This window comes from Agelaius tricolor, unplaced genomic scaffold, assembly GCF_023055355.1.
Source record: "Agelaius tricolor isolate 1412-34295 unplaced genomic scaffold, bAgeTri1.0.p SCAF_1, whole genome shotgun sequence".
In the NCBI taxonomy this organism is placed as follows: domain Eukaryota; kingdom Metazoa; phylum Chordata; class Aves; order Passeriformes; family Icteridae; genus Agelaius; species Agelaius tricolor.
Window position 1 is genome coordinate 36,451,997 of NW_027269261.1, and position 23,974 is coordinate 36,475,970.

At 38.8% G+C, this 23,974-nt stretch overlaps 1 protein-coding gene across 1 annotated transcript in view; it reads left to right on the forward strand.

Annotated features, from left to right (window-relative positions):
* The first annotated feature begins 13,279 nt into the window (after positions 1–13,279).
* The window catches only part of TTC27 (tetratricopeptide repeat domain 27), a 113,457-nt gene continuing 102,762 nt past the window's right edge, over positions 13,280–23,974 (forward strand). The window contains exons 1-3 of the mRNA XM_071429905.1: positions 13,280–13,623; positions 16,373–16,550; positions 22,031–22,160. Of these exons, the coding sequence (XP_071286006.1) occupies positions 13,314–13,623; positions 16,373–16,550; positions 22,031–22,160 (618 nt within the window). The 5' untranslated portion in view covers positions 13,280–13,313. The remainder of the gene's footprint in view (positions 13,624–16,372; positions 16,551–22,030; positions 22,161–23,974) is intronic.

The window sequence follows — 23,974 nt, forward strand, 5'->3', positions numbered from 1 at the left end:
ATGTCTAGGGAAACTATGAAGACTGTGGAAGTACTGGGAGGTCATTAATTCCAAGAGCTGATCCTTTCTCTGTGTCTCAGACTATCCTTCTATCTTGAATCAGATTTCTTGCTCACACACGTATTTGAATGTGTCTTGCTTTTACTTCTGGTGTATAGGTGAACACATCAGGATGACAAAATGATCAAAAGAGGGATATCTGGGTTTGAGGGTTTTTTAAAGAAGGGAAAACAAGTTACCTAACTCCCATTTTAGTCATACTCTGCAAATAATTTTTCTGAGTCCTCAAGAGACTGGAGTTTTCCACAGTATGTCTTTTTCCATGTTTATTTTTGGCCGTGGTTGCTGGTTTTTTCTATAGAAAGGACAAGGAGGAGAAAAGCCTGACTGGCCCCAAGTTCTTGGTGGGCTCTTTCAGAAGTTCTCAATGTCACCTAGAACCATTCTTACCAAGAATTCTCCTGGGCTAAAATATGAAACCAGCTACAAACTGACTTAGGAGTTGAGTAAGTTTTGCAGCTGAAGAGTGGTAACATCTTATACTTTCTAATTTGCTTTAGGGTTTTTTTTACAGAAAAGCAACACAAAATATTTTATACTTGACTTACACTGTCACTACTGCTCTGATGCCGGAGAGAAAGTGATGTAAATAAATGTTCAAAGGAAAATCCTTTAAACATGGTTATTTCTGATTGGCTTTAATCTGCTACAATTGCTCCAAAAAATAAAATTCTAACCTCAGTCATCCAAAGACTGAAGCCTTGCCCTCTCCATTAGCATTTTAAAAATTGTGACTTGTTATGTAGTGAGGAACAGGAATGCCTTTTTTAAAGAAGCTGTTCCAGGATTTCACAGCTGTTTCTGGGTCCAAAGGAAGTGTTACATGTGAGAGGGATGCAGCCAGTGCTGCTGCAGCTGGGAACTGCCATGAAGATGCCCCTGTGGTAGCACTAAATTTTGATGTCACTGAAATAGACAGAATTTCATGTCAACATCCAGCTGTCCTTTGCAAAGGCAGGTATGGTGAAGGGTGTTCTATGGGACTATTTCATTTTTTCCTTTTTTTGATGATGGTACATATCTTACTCATACACCCCTATTAAGTCGTGTTGCTAATCAATGGTGTTTCAGTAAGCATATATGTTCCATCCCAAGTGAAATCAAGAAGATGGCAAAAGAAAATTGTTATCAATTTTGCAATTCAAGGAGTTTGGCAAATCTGACTCAACAGAGAAAATGTCAAGCCTTTCTCTTTCATCTCTCCCTCTCATCTTCACTTTAGCTAGTATTCTTTTAGAGTTTTTTTTTCCCTTTCAGAACTGTCCTGGTAACCTGTAGCAAAGCATTCCTCATGTTAGAAAGTTTGGGGCATATTGACAGTGATTCAAACCACAATCACTAAGACTAGAAGAACTTTACAAAGAAAATCACTGTATACCAGAATCATCTTCCTCTTCTTCCTTAGAAAATACCAGCATGACTTCTAGAAACAAATCCTGGTTTAGAACTGGAATTTGGAGATTTTAAGCTGCACACTTTTGTTGATGAAAAGAAGACTGAAAGGCAAGCTGGTTGTAAAATGAAGTCATACCACTAACTGAAATACGGGATAAAAGTGAATTATGACAGCAGCTTGCATTGCCACAGGCAGCAGAGTTGAGCAGAGATGTAACGTGGGTGCTGTGACACAGGAAAAAACCCGTGTTATGAAAAGAGAATTTAAGAGACAGAAAATTTACTGGGAGAAGTAAATAAGCTTAAAAGCATCTGTAGCAGGTACTCTATTGTCTGATAGCTTTCCAAATGTGTGGTGCTGTAAGCAGTAATGTTAAGGATCATGGTGCCATAACTAAATCAGGAGTTTTGTGTCCAGAAGGGTTCATGAGTGTGGCCTCCAACTGATTTGTGCCTCAGCTGACTGCAGGCACAGCTGAAGCTTTTTCTGCTCTCAGGGCCTTTAATGTTCCCCTCTCCTACACCCCTCACCCTCCTAAGGTTGAGTTCTCTTTTACATAATAATACAAAAGTTTTCACACAGGATCCAAACTTCTGACTGTTATCTTTCTCTTCCCCTTATCCATCCAGCTTTTTCACAAACCTAGAAAAAACTTAACGATCTTAGAGGCAAGTTTTGTCTCTGTTAAGTTCAGCTGAATGATGCCAGTGCCTTCTGAGTGTCTTAACTGAGGGCAGTCACAGAGATCAGACTGCATAGACTGGATTTTCCCTAGGAAATCAGGCTAATAAGGACAGTACTAAAGGGACTGGAGAACTTTTTTTTGCCCCCTTATGTGAAGTGTTCTCTTTATTTTCTATCACTTGGAGGATAAGATGTTGGCATTATCTCATTATTAGGGTTGGTTAATATGTTTTTATGTGTCACCATCATCCAACAGTCTGAAGTTTAATGCCCATTTATTTAGGCAATGAGTGTGAACATTCTTAGTCCAAGCTGCTGGTAGGCCTTTTTCCTGGAGGCTAAATGGCATCTTTCCAAATTGGATGCTGGCAGAGATTTTGGCTGTGCTTAGACCTGTGGGATTTACTTCTTTTTCTAAGTCATTAAGCAACAATAAAATCTTTATGGTATCTAGGTATTGAATTTTATAACCACTGATCTAGTAGTATGATGATAAGATTAGTTTATAATGTCATTTCAAGTTTGCTATCACATGCTGTATTGTATTCCAACTTCGGTGTCAACAGACACTAGGCTTGACAGAGTGACAATAAGTACTCTCTATATTCCAGGTGTGGGACCTTCCTACATCAGGACAGGGTGTGTAGTTTGAGCCCAGTCTCTACCATAAATGCTAAGAGACAACAGAGTAGCTACTAGAGATGTTTTTAAGCTCCTTTTAGAATGGATGGAATAATGCAATAATATCTAAGACCAACTGAAATATCTCTGTACATGCCAAGGTAACAAAGTTTTGATTTATAGCAACTGCATATCAAATTCAAGAAATAAAGCTAGGGAACACAGGTGGCAAAGGATTACACTGTCAATTCCAGAGTTCAAAAGTCAGCTACTAAAATAAGCTTCTCATCTGCCTCTCCCTAGGGCCACTTGTGCAATTCTGAAGCAGTTAAAAGATTCTGCATTTGGAATGTGTCTGAAGTTACTTAAAAATGTTTTAAAAATAACTATTTGAATCAACTATTTTACATATCTAAATCAGATATGTACTATGTAATAAACATGAAGCTTTCCTGTACTTAGGCCTATGCACTTCAGTGCAGAGACAGAAGACAGAATTTGGAATCTCTGAATGCTCAGCCATTAAAGTCAACAGGGGATACATTCAAACTTGGTTCATTTGTCAACCTGACAGCAGATGGAAGATTTCTGCATGCAAAATATAGGAGCATCTGGCTATCAAGGATATTTAAGGCCTTACCTATTGATCTCTTTCATCTGCTTAAATTAATTCAAGATGTTAAGATGCCAAAAAAATGTGATTGAAGATCTTGTGTGTGTATAAAGCTCAAATCCCAATAAGCGGTAAGGAGAAGATAATACAAACACTACAAAACAAAACCAGCAGCCAAGCTCCCAAATAAGTGATTATAAACCTGGAAACAGCAGAAACCTGACTGCCAGAAATGGAGGACAGTATGGCTTATTAACTCAGAGAGACACACACACACAGAAAATGCATTTTGTTATTTTGTCAAGAAGGGCTTTAGGGAAAAAAAATAATTGCAAGGAAAGGTAAGGAACTAGAAGAAGAGGAAAAACACAATTAAAACCAAAAAAGAGGCAATGTTGCTTACAAATACATGCTGGTGTAACCTCTCTAACAAGGACCAATAGGCTCTGCAAAACTCAGGTTTCACATAGTGAATACCTGAAGCAGATTCCTTTAAGTTCAGAACTTTACCAAGTAATTAATTTAAATAAGCAAATGTTCAAGACCAGATTGGATGGGGCCCTGAGCAACCTGGTCTAGTGGAAGGTGACCCTGCCTGTGGTCATGGTGTTGCAACTCAATGATCTTTAAGGGCCCTTCCAACCAAACCATGCTTAGTTAGAAACTGGAGGGCTGCACAACCTAACAAACATGTGTTGCTACACTAACTAGGTGACTTAGGGACAAAAGCTGTATCTTACCTTTATTTTTAAGAGAGTGGGACTAAAGTCCCCAACATCACCTCCATTCTTACAGAAACAAATGAACTATAACAAGGGCTTTTATCCTGTCTTTTTATCCTGTGCCTTTTTTGTCATTTTGGCACTGGCAGGAATTTTGTGACTTGAAAATGAGATGTAACTAGAACTAGCTATTATTCTATGTCAGGAGCAGAAAGATGACATTACAGGAGAATCCATCCACACTAGAAGCCAGACTAAATTAAGTCCTGACCTGTAACATGCTGTGATGCTATCAGAATCTGTCTCCATGCCAGCCAGTCTCAATGTCAACTCTGCAAACTAAATTCAACTATTAAAAAGTATGTTTAGCTACAGAAAAGAAGGAAAGCAACACACAATGGCTGCTTACATTGCTAAGTTAATGGAAAAGTAACAAAGCATTATTTCAGTAGACAAAACACCATTAAGACTGAATAATACATAACTGTAAAAAAAAAATCAAGAAAGAGAGGCAGCCATTTCCAATCAAAGCTGTAATTCTGTCTCCTCTTTTTAAGGTCATTCAGGTGTCATTCCTACAATGAGACTTATTACTCATTGTAGGGCTCTGCCTGGGTGCAGAGTGGGGACTGAGATAACAAGCCAAAACAGCAGAGGAAGAAGAGGAGGAAAGGTTCACTTTAGTTGTTGGGGTTTTTTGAGAAGCCTTTGACTAAATGTTTTGAATCATTTTTCTAAAATGATTCAAAACTCTTACAGTATGATTGAGCAGCACTGTAAATGGGACACATAGTTTTAAATCTATTAATCAGATCACAACCATCCATGACAGATCTTGTCCCCCTTTTCCTGACTGCCACTTCAATGGAGCAGACCAGGAAAGGTCTGTACTGATGAAAGTTAAGCCAGCATATTCTGTGCAATGTGTCATCAAATTGTCTTCAAATGTGAATGCAGCCATCTCATATTGTGGGGATTCATGGCTCAGAGAAAAACTTCAGAGGAGACAAAGTCACAAGGAAAAACCTTCATCAAGAGATCATTTAGACCAAGCTTGCAGCATCAGAAGATCACAAAAGTCCAAGTGTGTGCTGAACACTGTGTGTCTTTTTTATAGCAACTTTTCACAAATGGGAAGACTATTATAAACTCCCCTAAAACTTCCCTTTTTTTGGCTCTTTTTTTAACACACTAGTTCATAAAGAAAGTATCAAAATTTGACAAGGAAAACAGAGAGAAATGGAGAATTACTGATTAACAGGAAAGAAATAAGGAATTTAAAAGAACCTTCTGGTTCCCTGATGCTTTAGCGATTGTCAGAAAAACACCAAAAGAAATAGACCAGTTCTTAAGGGTCAAGAAATCCAAATTGATTTGTTTCTGAGCCCAGATCCTGTGATGACACATTAGCTTAAAATTTCCTAAATGAATTTATCATTGATTTCAGCAATTAAAAGAAATCATTTACAATGTAATGCATAAGTGAAAAATACATTTCATCATTTCAACAAAGCTCTTGGTGGAAGAAAGAATATATAAATAGGTTTTAGAAAGAACCTACTTTGTAACAATATAGGAAAAATTTAGCAGTTTTACAAAGTTTGTCCGCATTGAAGGTTAAAATGGCATGTGAGCATCCAGCATAGGAATGATGAATCTATAGCTCAGCCTTGGAATTACTGCCAACTCCGAAGGAAAATTTGAATAAAAAAATCTAACCTTCCATTTCCTGGGTGAGAAAAGTCAAGACATGGCCTCACTAAGTTAAAAAAGAAAAATAGGTCTGGGCAAGAAGATCTAAGAGCACTATCAAGACACAGGTAGCAGCAGAGACCCAAAATATTCCTTGGAAGTTCTAAGAAAGGATGTTTTTATTCAGGAGGGCACTTGATTATGCCTCTTCGGCCTGATCTCTCCTCAACTTGTGAGGGCTTATCAATTTTCAGAAGCAAATCCTGTAGGACTTTTGCCAGACATTAAGTCATATGCTCTTAGCCCAAGTGTGCTGACAAGAATTTGGCAGTAATATTAATGTTCACCTGAAAAGTCCTTGTGAAAAATGCAGCAAGCAACAAAATTCTGGTGACTTTGTGGAAGGACAGATCACCTGCTATGTCACTAAGGTTACAGAGGATGATAAGCGTGGGGCCAGTGGGGGAAATGATGACAATTTCTGGAAGAAGGATGTATTGAGTTCCCTTCTCCCTGTCCTCAGCATAAATTTGGAGATCTGCCCTGAAAACACAATGCCTCATCTACATCCAGAGTGATTAGAAGAACATTAAGTCAGGGAAGGATCTCCTCTATGTGTGCCACTCCTGGTTCACTTCATCTAGGACTGATGTATGGTGGCAAAGCCCACGGAATAAGTACCATTTCATCCCAGGCTGGAGAGTTCTGAGCTGGTGGAACTGAATACAAAGAATTTGTAGCACTGGCTGATCATCTTATTTTAGAAAGGCTTTTCTTTTGGTGGCTGCACACAAGATTGTTTTAAAAGGATTAGCATCTTTATTCTAAAGGGTTTAGATGTTACATCTATAAAGGAAAGGCACATACAAACAGCACAAATCAGCATTCTGCTTGTGTTAGCCTCTTGTGTGTTGGCATTGGAAGGAATTCAGTTACAGCAAAATCCCTAGAAACTGGAGGTAGGATTTTATATTCCTTTTCCAATTGGAGGAGTGAATACCTGCTTCTAATAGAGCCATAAATGACTTACTGCACCTGCAAAACAGTGCCTCTCCTTCACTGTAGATGTCTGTTAAGACAGAAACTTCATTGGGAGGAGAAAACAAAAATGTGCCAACTGAAATTGCTACAAGGGAGAGACGGCAGCTCTTTCCCAGCAGGGATGTCAGTACGCAATGAGAATGAGTCATTGTGATGCAGGTCTGTGATTCAGACAATTCAAAGCCACTCTGGGATGTCAGACCACCGACATATTTTTGCTGTGTGTGAATCCATACAAAGATAAAAAGTATTCTCCAGCTCTTGTTAGACTCCTATGTCTCTAACAACTTTCTTGTAATATTTTTTAATTTTCTTTTCTAAATTTGTTACTGCAAATCCGGATTTAGATAACTTTTGCTCCTTTGTAAAATATCTGTATTCGTTTTAGATCATTCTTTATCAGGAAACCTAGAGGTACTATATAGTGAAAAAGAGCCTTAGGCAATTCAGACAAATATCCTAAAATTAGGAGTAGATAAGGACCAAAACCCAGAACTGTTTCGTTGTTAATATTTTGTTTTAAAAGCCAAACAAGAAGAGCTCTTCCTCTGAGACACAATGTAAGTCCAAAGCAACTGCTTTTCTTCCAGTGAACAGGTTGAGAATGAATGAACAGTATGAATGTTTCTCTTACCCTCCTGTTCAAAGTATGATCACAATGCCCCACAGCTGATTTCATGGCAGAACGAAATTAACCTGTAGACATGGGCTAATCCCTTAGTATTTCCTCATCTATTTCCACTAATAATTGCCATAGTCAGTCTTTGAAGAGAATGGATGAAATAGATCAGCAGAGCTCAGGCAAACAGTAGCTATAAAAAGTGCTTTCTCATCATAAGCAGGTCTAGTCACAACCCTACCAGAATATTCCTAAACCTACATCAGAAAGAGGAAAGAATTTCCCACAGCCACAAAAGTAAGGCATAATTCTGCTGCTGAGAACAGCTGGAAAACCTATAGGAAGTTATTTTCATCCTATTAGCCACAGGAAACCTGGGAGAGGACTGGAATATGATACCACTCACTGTACCATATGATCTGAAAGATTGTACAGAAGTGAAAGTCAAAGCCTGATTTTATTGATACTAGTTTTGCCTGTGGAAAGAGATTGTGAATGATAGATGAAAAGTATTCTCCAGCTCTAATGTTTGTGGAGTCTAATGATTAACAACTGCAAGATGAATGAAAAATCACTGGAGTGCTGGTTTTACACAGAAAATTTGTTAGAAGAATTTTTTGGACACCTTCAAGGACTGTAAAAGAATGGATTTCTTCCAACTCTCTGGAAGCCTGCTCAGAACACGTCAGAGTTTCTCCTTTGGGCAGTCAGGAGAAGCAAAGAGCTAAGCAGAAGCAGTCATGGAGGACAGGGAAATGAGTCATCCTAATCCACTGTAATGATCTCATCAATCCTTCACCGTGTCAAGTTATAAATATATAGTAAATATTGACAAGCCTGTTGAGGCAGGTTTTGAATTAGAACATTTATCTTATTGTTGTTCTTGCTAGGACAGATAATCCTCAAAGAAGCTAGTAGTTTCAAAGGTTTAGGGAGAAACTCATTATAGAGAATATGAGAAATCATTTCAGTGCAGATTTTTGGTTGCTGAAGGGTAGAGATCTACTGGTGTTTTAAGTGTGAATAGTCTCTTCTCCATCTACTTCCCTCCACTATAATCTAGTTACTTATTTTACTAGAACCTTTTTCTTTGCAGCTTCTAATATTTGCAGTCAGTTTTGGAGAATAAATAGAATCTACAGTGATGTCCCATATTGTCCAAAATAACATTTGAAATTACCATAAAACATCAACTTCTCATAAATATTGCACAAGTAATTATCCAAATTAAATTCACTAGAACAATTGGATTTGTGTCTTTTCCAGACACGTCCAGAATTTGAGGCCTCCTGCCTTAACATTTGGTTCTCGTAAGTTCTATTTCTCTATGATTATAATTCTATCCCACTGCAAAGCTGTGCTGAATTTTTACTTACAAAATTCAAACTGAGATGGCAAAACACACTTCTCTGATATACAGGCCACCATATGCCCAATCACTAAATACCTCCTCATCCAAAATACACATTTCAAAGAATAGAAAATACAAGAGCAAACATTTTTGTGCCTGTGTTTAAAAAGAGAGAGAAATTGCACCTAGTTTGCTTAGAAGTCCAAGCTAAGGGACTTTTTCCAAACAGAAAACATCAAACTTGGTATTTGTGCTATTTGGCAAAGCTGTGAGCCATGGGAAGTTTTAGGATAATACTCTTTTCATCAAGCAGAATGTTCCTTGTTGTGTTCCTGTCATTACAAATCAAGATAGCATTTAAGCCAATACCACTGTTAAATCCTTCATGCTAGTTAGTTAGAATTGTACTGGAAGGTACATTGTAACAACTCAGTTTGGTGACTATTCTGTAGATCTAAAACAATTCTGGAATCCAACTTGCATCAAATGCATTAGTGTCTCATGTAACATTTCAGCTCATGTTTTTAAGAATCTAAGAAAGATGAATAGAACTGCTTTTTATATTTTTATAAAAATAGTCACAGACCTGTATCTAGTATTTTCTGCTGATTCACATGGAATATTCCACATTAACGTGACATGCCATATTTCATCCACAGAACCCACCAAATCTTACATATAAACCAGGAATGACCAATGGTCCTTATTCCCTAAGTCATGCACCAAATTTTACTGAAGTCAAGAGTCACAGAGATGCCCCAAATTTTGGAGGCCCAACATAAAAAGCATCACTGCGAGTGATTTCAGGCACAATTTCAGGTGCTGATGAAATCCAAGAGCTTCACTCTTCCCAGGTGACAGACAATATTTTAAGGATCCAGCTGGGACCTCCAGATCAGGAACTCATCATCCCCCTGTTGTTTGCTGCCTGTCTCAGTCCATGTTTCTGATGAACCCACAGTCTCGTGCCAACACAGCCCCACAGGGATGACCCGGCAGGAGCACTGCAGCCACCATGACCTGGCTGTGACACAAAAATATCCCAGAGCCAGAACTATCCACTCTTTTTGTTCAGTGTGTGGTAATCTCAAGAACATGTTTCTGCTTACAGGTAACCATGCACATTCTATGTTCAAAAATATAATTATGTTTGTGGGTGCACTAAAGAGATAGAATATTTTATGAAAACTACATGATAATTTCAATCTGTTTCAACTAAAATTTATGTGTAATGTAGTGTGATGGGAACCAATTTTGTTTGGCTTGCTTTCTTCAGACTACCAAAGAGAATCCAATTAATGAGACCCATTTAATATATTTTAAATCTCACTTTAAATTCTCTCCTTTTGAAGCTAGCAAATAGAGAAAATGCTGCTGTGTAAAACAAATTAGACATCATAAAATAATGCTTCTGTATGAGCTCATATAAGAAGGCATTAAATACTTTGCAAATGTCTACTTGGGCAGATATGATGTGCTTATTTAATGAAAGAGTAATTTCTAAATTCTTTTGTTGAACAGTAAATTGAATTATTTCCACTTTGGTTTCTTCATCTGAAAACTCTCAGATGTTATGTAGTTGAGGCAGAGCAAATATCTGCTAACAAGGTAATGACTACTTTTTAAAAGTTCAGATGAGATATGTTCTGATGTGACAAAAAAGGAGAAAAAAGAAAGAACAGAGCAACATTTGCAAAATGGTCAGCAAATGCTTATTCATGGACATCAGGAATGGCAATAGATTTTCTACTAAATGGCTAAATTTTAGAAAAACTAACCTATTATGAGTGGGAAGACTGCACCTTAAATATTAAAGCTGTATTTTACAAACAGAATAAGTATTTACTGGAGACCTACTTCCTCTTTTTCTATTCATTTATTCATCTGGGACACCATACAAAGAGAGATACAGTAATGTTAATATATAGTATTTTCCAAATGATTAATGAAGATTAATGTCAGCTTCTAGAAGAGCTGCCACAATACCAGAGAAGAGCTGTCCAGGGTTATTTGCCATCGGCCATGCTCTTCATTTTACATTCCCAGAGTGGTTTGAATCACTCTTTCCTTTCCTGTGGTGCAGTGGCCTACACTAACTGATACTGCTTTATAAAGTTGTGAGGAAGAGAAGAATTCCCTAGCCTCTATTATTTTAGCACCTTTGAAATGTAGGGTTTTTTTACCTCCACTCCACTGACTGCCCAGTGATTTTGTTCTTTGGGGTTTGGTGAAGCAGGAGCATAAGTTGGTCAAGTGGTAGGAGAGACCCGAGGGATGCAGAGCTGCTGGTGAGAGCAGTGAAGCAGCCACAGTGCACACCAGGAATCACGTCTGTGCCTGTGCCCAGATACCTGCTAGGAGCATGTAATCAATGCTGTTCTTTTGCCCTTCTCACCTGGAGACTGCAAGTCTGTTTTTAAATTGTAAACTGGGAAAGCTGTAAATATGCTGGGAGCCTTCTGAGGGACCCCCCTCCTGACAGTGAGGGTCTGTGCATTAACTCGGCAAAATCCAAGAACAGTTTGAACATTTAACTGACATCTACTGGGGCCCCCCAAGCTTCCAAGGAGCTTGAAGTTTCTGATACTGTAACTAAGGTGATGTAACCCTAAATATGATGGATCACAGAGACCAGCTGGTTAGTGGGATATAACTTGGCTGAACTGACAGAGCCAAGGCAAGAAAAGCTGATAGAATTCACCAATATGAGCCTTGCATCTCCCCTCCTCTCACCAGGCGCATCAGATGTGCTCATTAGAATTGCAGAAGTTTGGTTGCACAGTCCTGCAAATTTTCATCCTGGTATACCAATGAGCTGGTTTGTCCTTGACAATTCCTCCCTTTTCCCCACTCTTCAAATAGCCAATCTACTCCTGCTCAAAAATGGCACACAGCACAACTGCTTCTCTCCCCAGCAGTACCAGAGACCTGGCACACAGAATTCAAGATCAATTTGAAAATCATGTAACAGCAGCTTTTACAAACAGCAGCTCACTGTTAAAAATGTCATTATAATAAATCTATGTTAAAATTAATTGCTTGAAGCTTACAAAATCTTTTTTTTTTACAGTAAGCAGGTTTTTTTTTGGTAGTCCACAAGATTATCTGTTTCAAAAGGCTTTAGGAAAAAAACCCCTGCAGCAGAAGATAAAAACTGCATCAATACAGCAGCACAGGTATCTTGTAAGGTGATATTAAATATGCTAGTTCAGATACCACAGTAGCACATTTCATATGGATAATTTTCTCACACTCTCAGAAAAAGTTAAAGATGAAGGTTATTCTCTGAAAATTCTTGTATCAGAAACTTTGATTATCTACTTCCTGCTTAGAAACAATAAGCAGCACTATGCTAAAATCTTGAATCTGCACTACACAGACCTACACAGACCTGCAAAGACTTTCTTCCCCTTGAGCCATATGGCAGAAGCTATCCTTAGATGCAAAGAAAGCATATTGATTGTTCTTTGAGAAATAAATGTGTATTCTTCAAATAGTTTAGAGAAGCAAAGTTAAGTGGCAGATTTCAGTCAACTGACAAACATCCCAAACCATCTTTTACATGAGCAGTAACAATCAGCCCAGTGCCAGGGAGGAGTGCCCTCATTTCTGCCGGGGTACTCCTGCCCACATACCTGCTGCAGCTTCCAGATGTTCCAGATGCTCCCAGAACTGAACTGTAAGGGTGAAACCCCACACATGGGGGGAACTGGCAGAGGTGAGGAAGACAGCAAAATATTCCTTCTTTTTACTAAGGAATTATACTTAGCAACTATTTATTCGCAGAAAATGTTACTTTAGTGGTTTTTCCTGAAAATAAAAAGCAAAAATCTCACAATAGGAATTTTAATTTTAATATTATCAAGTTTGTGTTTGGACAGGTGCTGAAATTAACACGGGCATAGACCAAAGCGCGATCCTGACCTCCCTGCCGTGAGTGCAGTGCCGGGCACCTCAGGCTGCACCTGATTGTCATTTGGTTGTCATTTGGTGAGGGAAAGTCTCTCCAACGCACAGACTGGAGAAAAGTCTCTTGTTATTTCCATTCTCTGTGAGGGCGTGATGTCAGCACCACCCTGAAGGGAGGGTGTCAAGAGAATGGAGCCAGGCTCTGCTCAGTGGGGTCAAGCAATGGGACAGGACGCAGAGGGCAGAAACACAGGAAGTTCCAGCTGAATGCGAGGAAGAACTTCTCTACCGTGTGACTGAGCACTGGAACAGATTGCCCAGAGAAGCTGTGATTTCTCCCCCACTGGAGATACTCCAGAACCGTCTGGATGCAATCCCGTGCCCTGTGCTCTGGGATGACCCTGCTTGAGCAGGGAGCTTGGACGATGGAGGCTGGACAAGCTGACCCACCGTGTTCCCTTCCAACCTGACCCCTTCGGTGATTCTCCGTGGGGAATCGCCCAGGCACTCTCCATATGAATACGTATGCCTGGCCGCACCCACCCCCGCTCCCTCACAAGCTGCGCTCAGCGCCGGCCCCGGGGGCCGCAGGGCCCTCCCCGGCCATGGCGGTGCCCGTGCTCCCCTCACGCCGCCGGCTCGCGGCGGGGCGGGGCCAGCGCGCCCTCCCGGCGTGCCCCGCGCCGCTGTCATGGCGGCTCCCTGTGGCCGCTGCCCGCACATGGGCTGAGGGCTCGCACGGGCAGCGTGCGCCTCTGTGGGTGCCGGGGGTCGCAGCCCCGATCGCAGCGGTGCCGGGGAGAGGGGCGGGCCCGGACGGCGGGACCATGCTGGCCCTGGAGCGCGCCCTGCTGAGGGGCTTCCTCAGCGCCGCGGAGTCCCTGGAGTGGAAGCAGGGCGAAGTCGCGGCCGCAGGTGAGGGGAGGTCCCGGCCTGGCGTGGGGAAGGTGCCCGCTGCTTGTGCGTGTCCGGAGCCACCGGACTGAGCCGGGGCCGCGGCTGGCGGGTCCCTCCCGCGGGCGTTTTCACCTGCAGCGCCTGTCAGAGCCTCGCCGAGCTCCCGGCGACTCCTGCCCGTGTTATAGGGTGGGGGAGGCCGTGGGCTTGTCAGGCTGGAGGAGCTCCGGGCACTGCGGACAGGGCGGAGGCGGCAGCAGCGGCCGGGCCTCCGCAGGGTTCCTTGGCCGCTCTCGGTGCCGCAGCAGTGCCGGTTCGGCAGACGCCCCGGCAGCCGCCTGATGCCGGCGCTCGGGAGGCTTGTAAGCACGGAGGAGCTCCCTCCGGTCGCCTCCCGAGGGAAAGGCTGCCTGCCTGCCTGTTGGAGCTTGGCAGTGAGGTGGAACACGCTCTTGGAGCAAAACGTGGGAAGGAAGAGTCTGGCACGAGCTGCCTTTTCTATATTTATTAGTTATTCGGTCACAGTTGCTTGAGGGATCAATGGAAAATAGTCCCTTGAGGGGACTTGGTTAGACGCAGCTTTCCTGCAGGGAAGCGCAGCAGGTCTTAAAATGTAACCTTTGTCATGTAAAGGTGCTTCCATGTTTCAGGCAGACTGAAGTACTGAAGTCATGGGCCATGTTGTAGCATATTGAAAATCTCATTTATCCTTACCTAAGCGCTTACTGATTTTTGGAAAAGAGCCATACAGAACTAATTTCCTTATGTGACTTTTCAATTGACCTTAATTATTGTGCTGTCCAGGAATGGTAGCTGATGTGACTGACATCTCTCACATCTGTCTTTTCAACAATGCTGTTTGTGGTATGGAGTTTTTCTGATTACTTTTTTTTTTTGGTCGGATTCGTTGTTAGCTTTGGTTTGTTTTAAGTAGTGTGCTGCTATAAGATATGGGGAAAACTTGTTGAAGAAAGGCATCTTGCAGTAGAGATAGAAAATGGTGGGGCTTGTGATGATTCTTAGTCATCATTTACATGGACCTTTCCTATTGATGATCCTGAAAATGAATTTAAAAGCTGTGACCTTGAATTTGTATAGTGTCCTATAAAAAGCTACACATAGAATCAAAAGCAGGTTTTACATGCTACAGTTATGTTACTGGAAAGAGAAGAACCTCAATATTCCTCATTCATCAACATGTGTCCTCACAGCCCATAGTTATTCTACAAACTACAGCATTGCCTGTCTGGGCAACTATAATCCAATATAGAAAAGGTGTCATTTGGTGAGTCTCTCCAAAGCACAGATTGGAGAAAAGCCTCTTGTTATTTCCATTCTCTGTCAGGGCATGATGTCAGCAGCATTGTGGTACCACTGCTATTCTTTGTATATGTCCTTCCAGGTACAGCTTAAAGTGTTTTTTAAATAATACACAGCACACATTATCTCTTACATCATTCACTAGCTCATTGTGAAGAACTGAAGTAAACTTCAGTCAACAGTGTGGTGCAGAGACTTTAGAATGAATGAGTCTCTGTCACCCATTCCTATAGAGTCATCCATTGCTGTTATTGAAGGTGGTTCTGCCCTCTGTGTTCCTGTATTTGTAAAATTTAAAGTACTTGTTTAGCTGGATGAGCTTGGGGTTGGTATTCAGTTCAGTTCTTTGCACAGCTGCTGTGTTGTGTGGATCCACAGCTCTGCTAGTGTTAAATTGGTTACCTGGCTGCTGATGTTAGTGCAGCTCAGGGAGCTGCAATCCCCAAGTGGAATCACAGATTGATAGTGAGGCACTTATCCTGTGCAGACCTCTGCATTTCCTCAGCTGAACCATCACCAGCACCTACATCATCTGGTCAGGAACCAGTTAATGCATCTGCATGAGCTGTGGCCACAGCTGCAGGGTAGGCAGATAATGGTTTTGCTCAAGAATAGCAGGTTTTAACGTGGCCAGGTTGTTCCAACAACTGCTGTATTGATTACACTGTAGCATATCTGAAGATAGCTTCTGTAAATAAAGTTGTAGCCTGGGTCAAGAACTTGATGGGTCTGAAGCTTCTTAGAAATATATAGCATTTCTTGACTTCCCTTTGTCTTGAAATCAGGCTTAAGAGACAGTCATGGGTCTGAATCCACCTTAGTAGTTACCCCTAAGGATCTGCTCCATGTGCAGGCTTTTCATTGAGGTAGTAGAGTTACCATAGGAGATAATTCTTTTGTAAAAATAAAATCTCATTGCCCATTGCTTGTCAGTATTCCAAGCTTGTAAATGAAGGACTGAGCAGTTTCTGCAGTTTTGCATAAGGCTTTATTCACTGAACTCTGCAAATATTGAATCATTTTTATTTGTTGCATTTCCCCTAAGTAGATTCTCTGGTCTGTGAAATTAATGTCTTATCTATAGCAGTTTACTGTTCATTTTAAATGTTTTGAAGGAAGAACATCCTGCTGTTATAATTGAAGTATTTTAAAAAGCCATCCATTTGTTTTTCCTGAAATTTCAGTGCAAGTTTTTGTTTTGCATTCATCTGGTCGTTTGTGTCTCACTGTGACTTTAATACAAATTATTTTGAATGAAGTGACACCTACTAGTGCTGTTCTTGAGTTTCAGTGCAACTGCACTTTCCCTGCAATGTAAATGAAGATACATTCTTTAGAAGGGGAGTGGTAGATATTTTCATTTGAATATGTTCAATAGGTCTTGAAAGACAAAATTGTTTGAAAGTTTACACTTATTTCTGTGTTGTTTTTTTCTTTCCTCTTCCAGAAAGTGGATCATTATTGCAGTTGATGTTTGATGGGAAATATGAGGCAATATTTTCAAATTCAGCCGTTCAGAATGTTTTCAGTGCGTCTTCTGTGACAGAGGAGAACATTGACACTTACTTGGAGAAACAGATTCTGGCATACCTGGATTGTTCTGCAGAGGCTGATAACGTGGAAAGGTGGAAATTATTATTTATTATATGGAAGTCTAATAGAGGCTATGTTTGATTTTTACAAAAGGCATTTTAAAAATGTAGAATTTGTATAGGGCCTTCAAAATCCTTCTACTGACAAGAAAGCAGAAAACAAATTTCTTGTGTTATTCCCCCCGCTCCCTTGGGCATCTCTTAATTTCTGTCCAGTGAAAGAAACAATGATGTTGTGATACAGGGGTTTGTTGAAGACATTAGCTTTATGTACAGTGATTACCTCAGAAGGTTCTTGTATAAAGAAGTCACACATGTAAATTCATTTTGCCATATATCATCAAACAATTAACAATTTTCTCTCTGAAATGTTGTATTACATTTATGTGGCTGCTTGAAGTACTGTGTAATGTTACTGTGCAAGCAATGCCTGTATTTCTAAGTCTGACTTATATTGACGTTGTTCTACTCTTCTTAATGTAAAAACAAGTAAGGTGTTACTCATGGATGCTGTTCATCAATTAATTATTTTCTTCCCAAGACTTTCTCTGGTACAGTCTCTCTTAATTGTACTCTTATGTGCTAATTGTTGCTGTTAAGGACTTTGCATTTACTGTTCACATTTTGCTGTGTAAATAATGAACAGACTGAAATCTGACATGCTAGGGATAGTAGAAGCAGAGAGCTATACATGTGTTGTGTGTATATATATATATATATACATACATACACATATATATACATATATATACATATATATATACATATATATATACATATATATACATATATATATACACATATATACATATATATATATATATATACACATATATATATATCATATTTTAAAAGGTAAAAAATTTCACCAAAAGATAAGAGAAGATAAAGATTAAAAAATAAAAGTAAGAGGAAGGTAATTGTAACCAGTTAGTGTTGGCAGAATCCAAATGTGTGTGTTTTGGTATGACACACATAAGCCTAAGAATTTTTGCTAAAATATCAGAGAAAAAAGAGCTGGCATGTTTGAAAAACTGAGCTGAGATTTGTTCGTGATCATAGTGTGTCAAAAACTCATCTTCTGGTGTGGTGCACAATACAATGCACTCCTGCTTTCTGAGTTAGTGTTCAGAGGTTTTTCCTGTGCATGGTTTTTGTTGGGTGTTTCTTTTTTTTACCCTACTTTGTTGTGCTGTTACTATTAAATATTAGCTGGATAAATTTTTTGATAATTCTAGATTCTGTTACCTTGTGGTAATTTGAATAATGTGATAAGGAAAGAAAAATCAGTGAGGACTTGAAGCAGACTCAATCCTGATCTTAATTATTGCTTCAAATATGTGTTGCTGCCTTTTTAAGCCATTCAGCTTCTTGAAGGTAATCACAATCTGTATCAGTGAAACTTTATATTTTTGCTGTTATAGTGCACTCCTACTGCAGACAGCAAAGGAATTTGTTGCTGCTTGCACTCCAGCTCTATGGTCTTTCTGGTTTTTCATTTTTGCTCTATAGCTCTGGGCTATATTAGAAGCCCCCTTGCCAGAATATATGGAGGCAGACCTGCAATATTTAGCATTTCAGAAGCAGACAGAGGGTTTTTTGCCCAAAATGATAGCCTGAAGTTTTATTCAAAATGAAAGCAAAACCTGTCAGTGTCTGCCAGAAACACTACAAACTTGTTTGTAGCACCCAAGTGAATTTTTCTAGCTCCATTAGTAATAATTTAAGAAGTTTTGGGGGCTGAAGGAACTAAGTTGTGGCTTTCTCTTATATAAAAACTTCTACTGAAGTTGCTTGTCTGAAAGACAGGTAACTTCTTAGTGTTGGTCTCGGAGGAGTTTCCTGGAGTGTGTTACATACTTATTTTTTCTACCTGCAGATCCAGTGTCCTGTGAAGGCCTTATAGGAACCAATGTAACCTTTGCATCCAGACTTTGCATTGCTTATGATGAAAATGGGGGGGGTTCTATATTTTATAATGCCTAAAATGTAGTTTTCTTTTTTCCACTGAGTGATTCAAAGGAAGTGCAGCAAACCTCTTAAGTTCTAGCCCAGAAAATTCAGTAAAACACTGATTTTCTTGTGACTTTCTGTAGATGGGATAAGTAAAAATTTTTTTTTTCTTGAATTGAAAGTTATAATTCTGTAGATTTAAAAACACAGTAGGAGTTGAATTCAATCAGAAAGAGAAAGTTGGATAATGTGAATCTTACCCTTTTTTGCACAATATAAACAGTGCAAAGTACAGTTTTGTAATAAGGTTAAAAGAACTCTTAAGGAGTTCTTTTTCTGAAGTTAAAACTGAGCAGCTTGAGGGCAAAACAGCTCTAAATTTGTATCTAGATGGTAATTTCTTTGGACAAGTTCTCTGTAACTTTTTCCACTTTGAAAGCCATGGTTCTGTAACAAAAATTACTTAGCAGCATTTTAAAAATTGGTGCAACTTTTCTACCCTTTTAACTGATTGCCTTCTTTTCCCTGCCCCAGACACATTTTCACTATGGCACTTTAATCCTTTATGTCCTAAAAAATAAGCATTCCTTGTAATAAATGTGTTGAATAGGATATTTTTTGTTTTACTTTTTTTCCGCTATTGCTACTCACTTCACTGCTTAAAAGCTATTTTCTACGGAAAATGTAGCTTCATGGCTGTGTTTTAATCAGCAAAATTTGGAGGATGAAGCAATAGGATATGTGTTAACCATGCAGAGGGGGAATGCCTTTTTTGTTTTTTTCCTGAGCTCCATAGGAGGAAGGTGAATTCCTTGCCTGGTGTACAGTTTGATTCAAAAGACTGGAAGGAAATAGTGTGCAGGTTCCAAAATCTAAAGGAACAAGGAAATGAGCTCTAACACTGTTTTTTGTTGAGCCTGTATTTACTACTTCTACATATTCAACGTATAAATGAATACTTGGAAAAAGAAGTCCATACAATAAAGCTTGTTACGGTTTCCCAAATTGAACACTGAATGGTATTTCTGGTATTTCTCATGGAACATCTGATGGTTGGTTAACTGGTGTGCTGTATAGAATGAAGACTGTCCTTGCTGTTTTTGCAGCTTGCTTTGATGTTCATGAATTTAAAAAATAGCAAAGTTAGACACTGAGTAGTTTTGGCTACTGTTCTGCAATTTATGGCATCACTAAAAAGAGCAGAAACCAGTAACTTCTTAAGCAGAACCTGGCTATTGAATATTTTTTTCTTTTATTTTGTTTGTAAATTCTAGCATTATATGCACATCCATTTTTTTGGAAATACAAATGCACTATTGTTATTTATTTTTGAGCAGCATTTGATACAGCAATATGAATATTAAGCATGTGATTCTGTACCATGAAGAATGATTTGACTCAGTGTAAACAGTGTTAAAAAAACCCCATTCACACAGAAAAAGGAAAAAAATGAGATGAATGGATACATATATCTAAGGATAAATGCAAAATAAATTATGTAGCTCACCCTAGCAAGGGGGACATTGGCAGCAGTCTCTGTGTTGCTTTTCAGGCAGCCTTTGGGAGGTGAGCATCTGCAGGTCTGCCTTGTGAGTGTGAAGGGCAGTCAGGGAGACAGAATGCATTTTCTTGGAAAAAAACCCAGGGGATAGGCAAGGGAGTTCAGCATTTGCAGGGATTACAGAAAACAATTGAAATTTGTTTTCTGATACAGAGTGACTGATAAGGAGACTGGGAGTTGGTCATGAATCTGAAATGGGGAAAAAAAAAAAATTTGGTGATGACAAATTCAACAGTGGAAAAACAGTATCCCAGCCAAAGTAATGGATTTGGTTATCAGCTGTTCCAGAGACATTCTGCATGGATAAAACTCTGTCTCTTCAAGCAAGTTTGTTTTCCAGATAGATATCAGTAATGTTAAAATGAATAAATAAATAAATTGTTACTAGTAGAAACAGTGTAAAAGATAAAATAATGAAAATGATCTTCAAAAGACTGGAGTATCAAATCACACTGCGGGGATGGTTGATTGTTCTTTGTTACCTTTCAGAGGCTTTGAAGTATAATTTATCATGGGAGAAAAATGAGGAAATTTATACCAATGTTGATATTTCATGTGTAGTGGTAATAATTTAGTATACAATAATTGTTAGTGCTTTGTGTTCTTGAGTTATTTGGAAATTTAATGGTGATCTTGGTTATGTATTCCTATATTCATATTTCCTAGCAGATAGTTACTGGCTGAATAATGACAGCCAGGAGATGTTACCTTGTCTTATTCAACAAGAACTCTTTATGCTAGTCCTTGTTCTCTAACTCCCATGCGAGATGGTTTTTTTTTTGTTTTTTTTTTTTTTGTTTTTTTTTTTTAATTTTCAATTTAATGTTCTCCACCCCTGCTTTCCTATTGTTCTGCATCTTTTGTTGCATTCTTGCCCACAAGCTGCTTGTTTGTGTGTGGCTTTTCTATATTACTTTAGTTTTTAAGGGGTTGTATAACACTTTATTTTTTTGTTTTGATTGGAGCGCTCTTACATCTCTAAGTTTCTGTTTTTACAAAAAGAAAGGACTTGGTTTTTCTGTTTCAATTATGCTCCTTAACGTACCAGTGTTTATATCAAACCTGCACAATTAAAAATGTAACTTTTTGTAGTTAGGAGACCCATTTTCTATGTGTTAGTTAATATAAGTCAATAAGGCTCTGAGCTATTAAGGTATCATAAAACAAACAAGAAGTTTGTGTATAAATCTCAAAAGTCTACACCTGTTAAATTAACCATTAAATTCTGAGAGATTGTGCCCTGCCTTCTGCAGACCACATAGATTATTTGCTGAAGAAATCATAGTAATGTAAAATGAGCTTAGTCTTGTAGATAAAGAAAATTTTGCAAAACCTAGTTTCAGAAATGAAACAGTCTCTTAATTTCATCTTTCAATAAATTACTATTAATTAAAATAAAGGCCATGAAGAATTAGATATTATTTACTGCCAAAGTGTCTGAACCAACTTGGAGGGAGTATTCTGAATTTTTGATTTAATTAATTTTTTTATTAGAGTGAGTGAAAATAAACAGTTATGACAAAACAAAAATAAACTTGCTCTTTTGGAACATATGCTAATGCAGTATTTTCTCTGTGAAAATGCTGAGAGTTAGATGTATAGTAAGAAACTATAACAACCATGCAATATGCAAATACTGGATTATCTGCATCCTTTGCTAGTCTTCTGATCTCTGATAGTTATGTACAGCCTTAAATTGTGAAGTATATAAACTCCACCTCCAAGATGTTGGGCATTAGTTACAACCTTTATAAACAAACATGTTTCAAGGACTTTCAGTTTCCTATGTGCATTCTTGAATATTCCTTTCATTGAACCCTCCTCATAGGAGAGTGATTTTTATGGGGGGGGGGGGGGGTGTTTGTTTGTTTGGGTTTTTTGTTTGTTTTGTTTTTTGGTAAAGCTGAGGGTTTTGAGCTAGCACAAGATTTAATTAGCTCTTGTAGCTTTAAGTGAAAATGTAATGTGTTTCTAATTGCTATTCTTATCTATATTGCAGGCAGAGGCTGATGTTTCTGCTTGGTGTGGGGAGTTTGCAGCTCTTCGTTCAAAGCAATTGGACTGGGCCTCCTGTTCAGTTAAAGCTTCAGGATTTTTTGCCACCTGCATTGCTACAGAAATTCTGTGAGGTAGGTTTGGATTTTAATAAGCTGTCCTTTTATTGTCTCTGCTTTTCACAAGTAACCATAGCACTGTGTCAGAGAAGGCACATCTGCCAGGTGGGGTGCTAGATGAATCGCCATAATCATCAATCCTACCGGCTGCTATTGCAGCATCTTCAGTTATATCAGCAGTGTCCTAAAAGTAGTTACTGCTTTTCTACTTATTTCCTGCTGGAAATGTTGGATTTGGGTGGAGAAGATATCTTTAATATAGGCATTTACTCAAAGGGCATTTTCAATCAATAAACTTTTCTATGTGTTTATTTTGGGATATATTCTTAGCTGAATTGAAGAAAGATGTTTATAAATGGCTTAGAAATTTCCCCTCCTTAAGGAAAGGTAGAAGTTGTGTATCTTGCAAATAGCAGAGTGTTTGGCAGGTGGCAACAGTAGATTTGGATGCTCAGTATCCTGTTAGGCTCCTGAATGCCAAGTGAGTGGAGATAATATTAGTACAAAAATGCTAATTTATATAGAGCTTTTGGAAAGAGAAGGGAATATAGGAGATGAAACTGCAGGCTGTCAGTTTTATTTATTTTGTCATCGTTTTATGTAGATTACTAATCAACACCCTAACTTTTTTTAGTGAGATGTGTGTGTTATTCCTCATGGCAGTACCACAGTCCAGACTCTCCTCACATGGGGTTTTAGCACAGCTTCTTGATTTTTCTCTGGGGGTTAAAGCTGTGGTAAAATACTGGCTACTGCAGTGTCAGTGAAGAACATATCAGTAGTTTCTGTTAATGCTGAATCTATACGTGAGATTGAATTCAGAATTCACTAAGAATAGGGTATGGATCATGAGCAATGTAAGTGCTGTAAACTGAAATGAGGGGAAGTTGGAGTATATGAAAAGTTTCACATAAAACTGTTGGCTCTGATGCCTTACTGCGGCATGTTTTCCATAATTCATAAAGTCCTGCCTTAGGTTCATTTGCAAGGTTGTATTTCTAAATAACTACTTCAGATACAGTAGTTATTTCCTTCTGTAGATACAGTATTGCTCTCATTTTTTTAAATAGATGTTTATAAATTTGGTTTATCTTTTAGGGCTGGCACAGTATGTGGGGGATAGAATATAAGAAAATAAAGGTAGTATAGAAAGTAATCTTACACCTAAGGAGTTTCAACTGGGCTAATTATTAAAGATTAGGAGCAGGCCTGATTTTACAGGCTGCACCTGTAGCCAATAAGAAGAGTGTTATAAAAGAGAGGGTTGGTTGGTTGAGGGGGAACTGGAGTCAGTTGGCTACTGCAAGAAAAGGAAGAGTTAGTGCTTAGAGGAGCTGCCTTCAAGAAACATGAAGGCGGTATGGAACTCTTGCAATAAGGGAGCAACAATATTGAACCTTTGCAATGTAACGACAACAACAGTATGTATAGATGGGCTTATTTTTTGCATGATTTTTGATACTTGAAATTCAAATCTTGTCTTCTGATGACTAAATAAGTAATAGTAAAAACCAAGTGTACTAAACCTTTTGGGATGTGAAATGAGCAAAAGTTTTGAAGGGAAAAGTAGTTCATTTTGCCATTATATATAGTAAAAATAATAAAGCCTAATTGATTCTCTTTATAATTTGTTCATAATGTTTAATATTATGATATTGAAATATTCTTACAAATGTTTGTTTCTGTTTACTGGAGAACTCTATATTCTATGTTAGTGTGTATGCACAGTTTGCAGTCTAACACAGTCTGCAGCTCAAGATGATGCTTATAGGATTGGTGTCACTGACAGAGTTCAGAGACCTGGAAAAATACAGTGTTCATAATTTCTG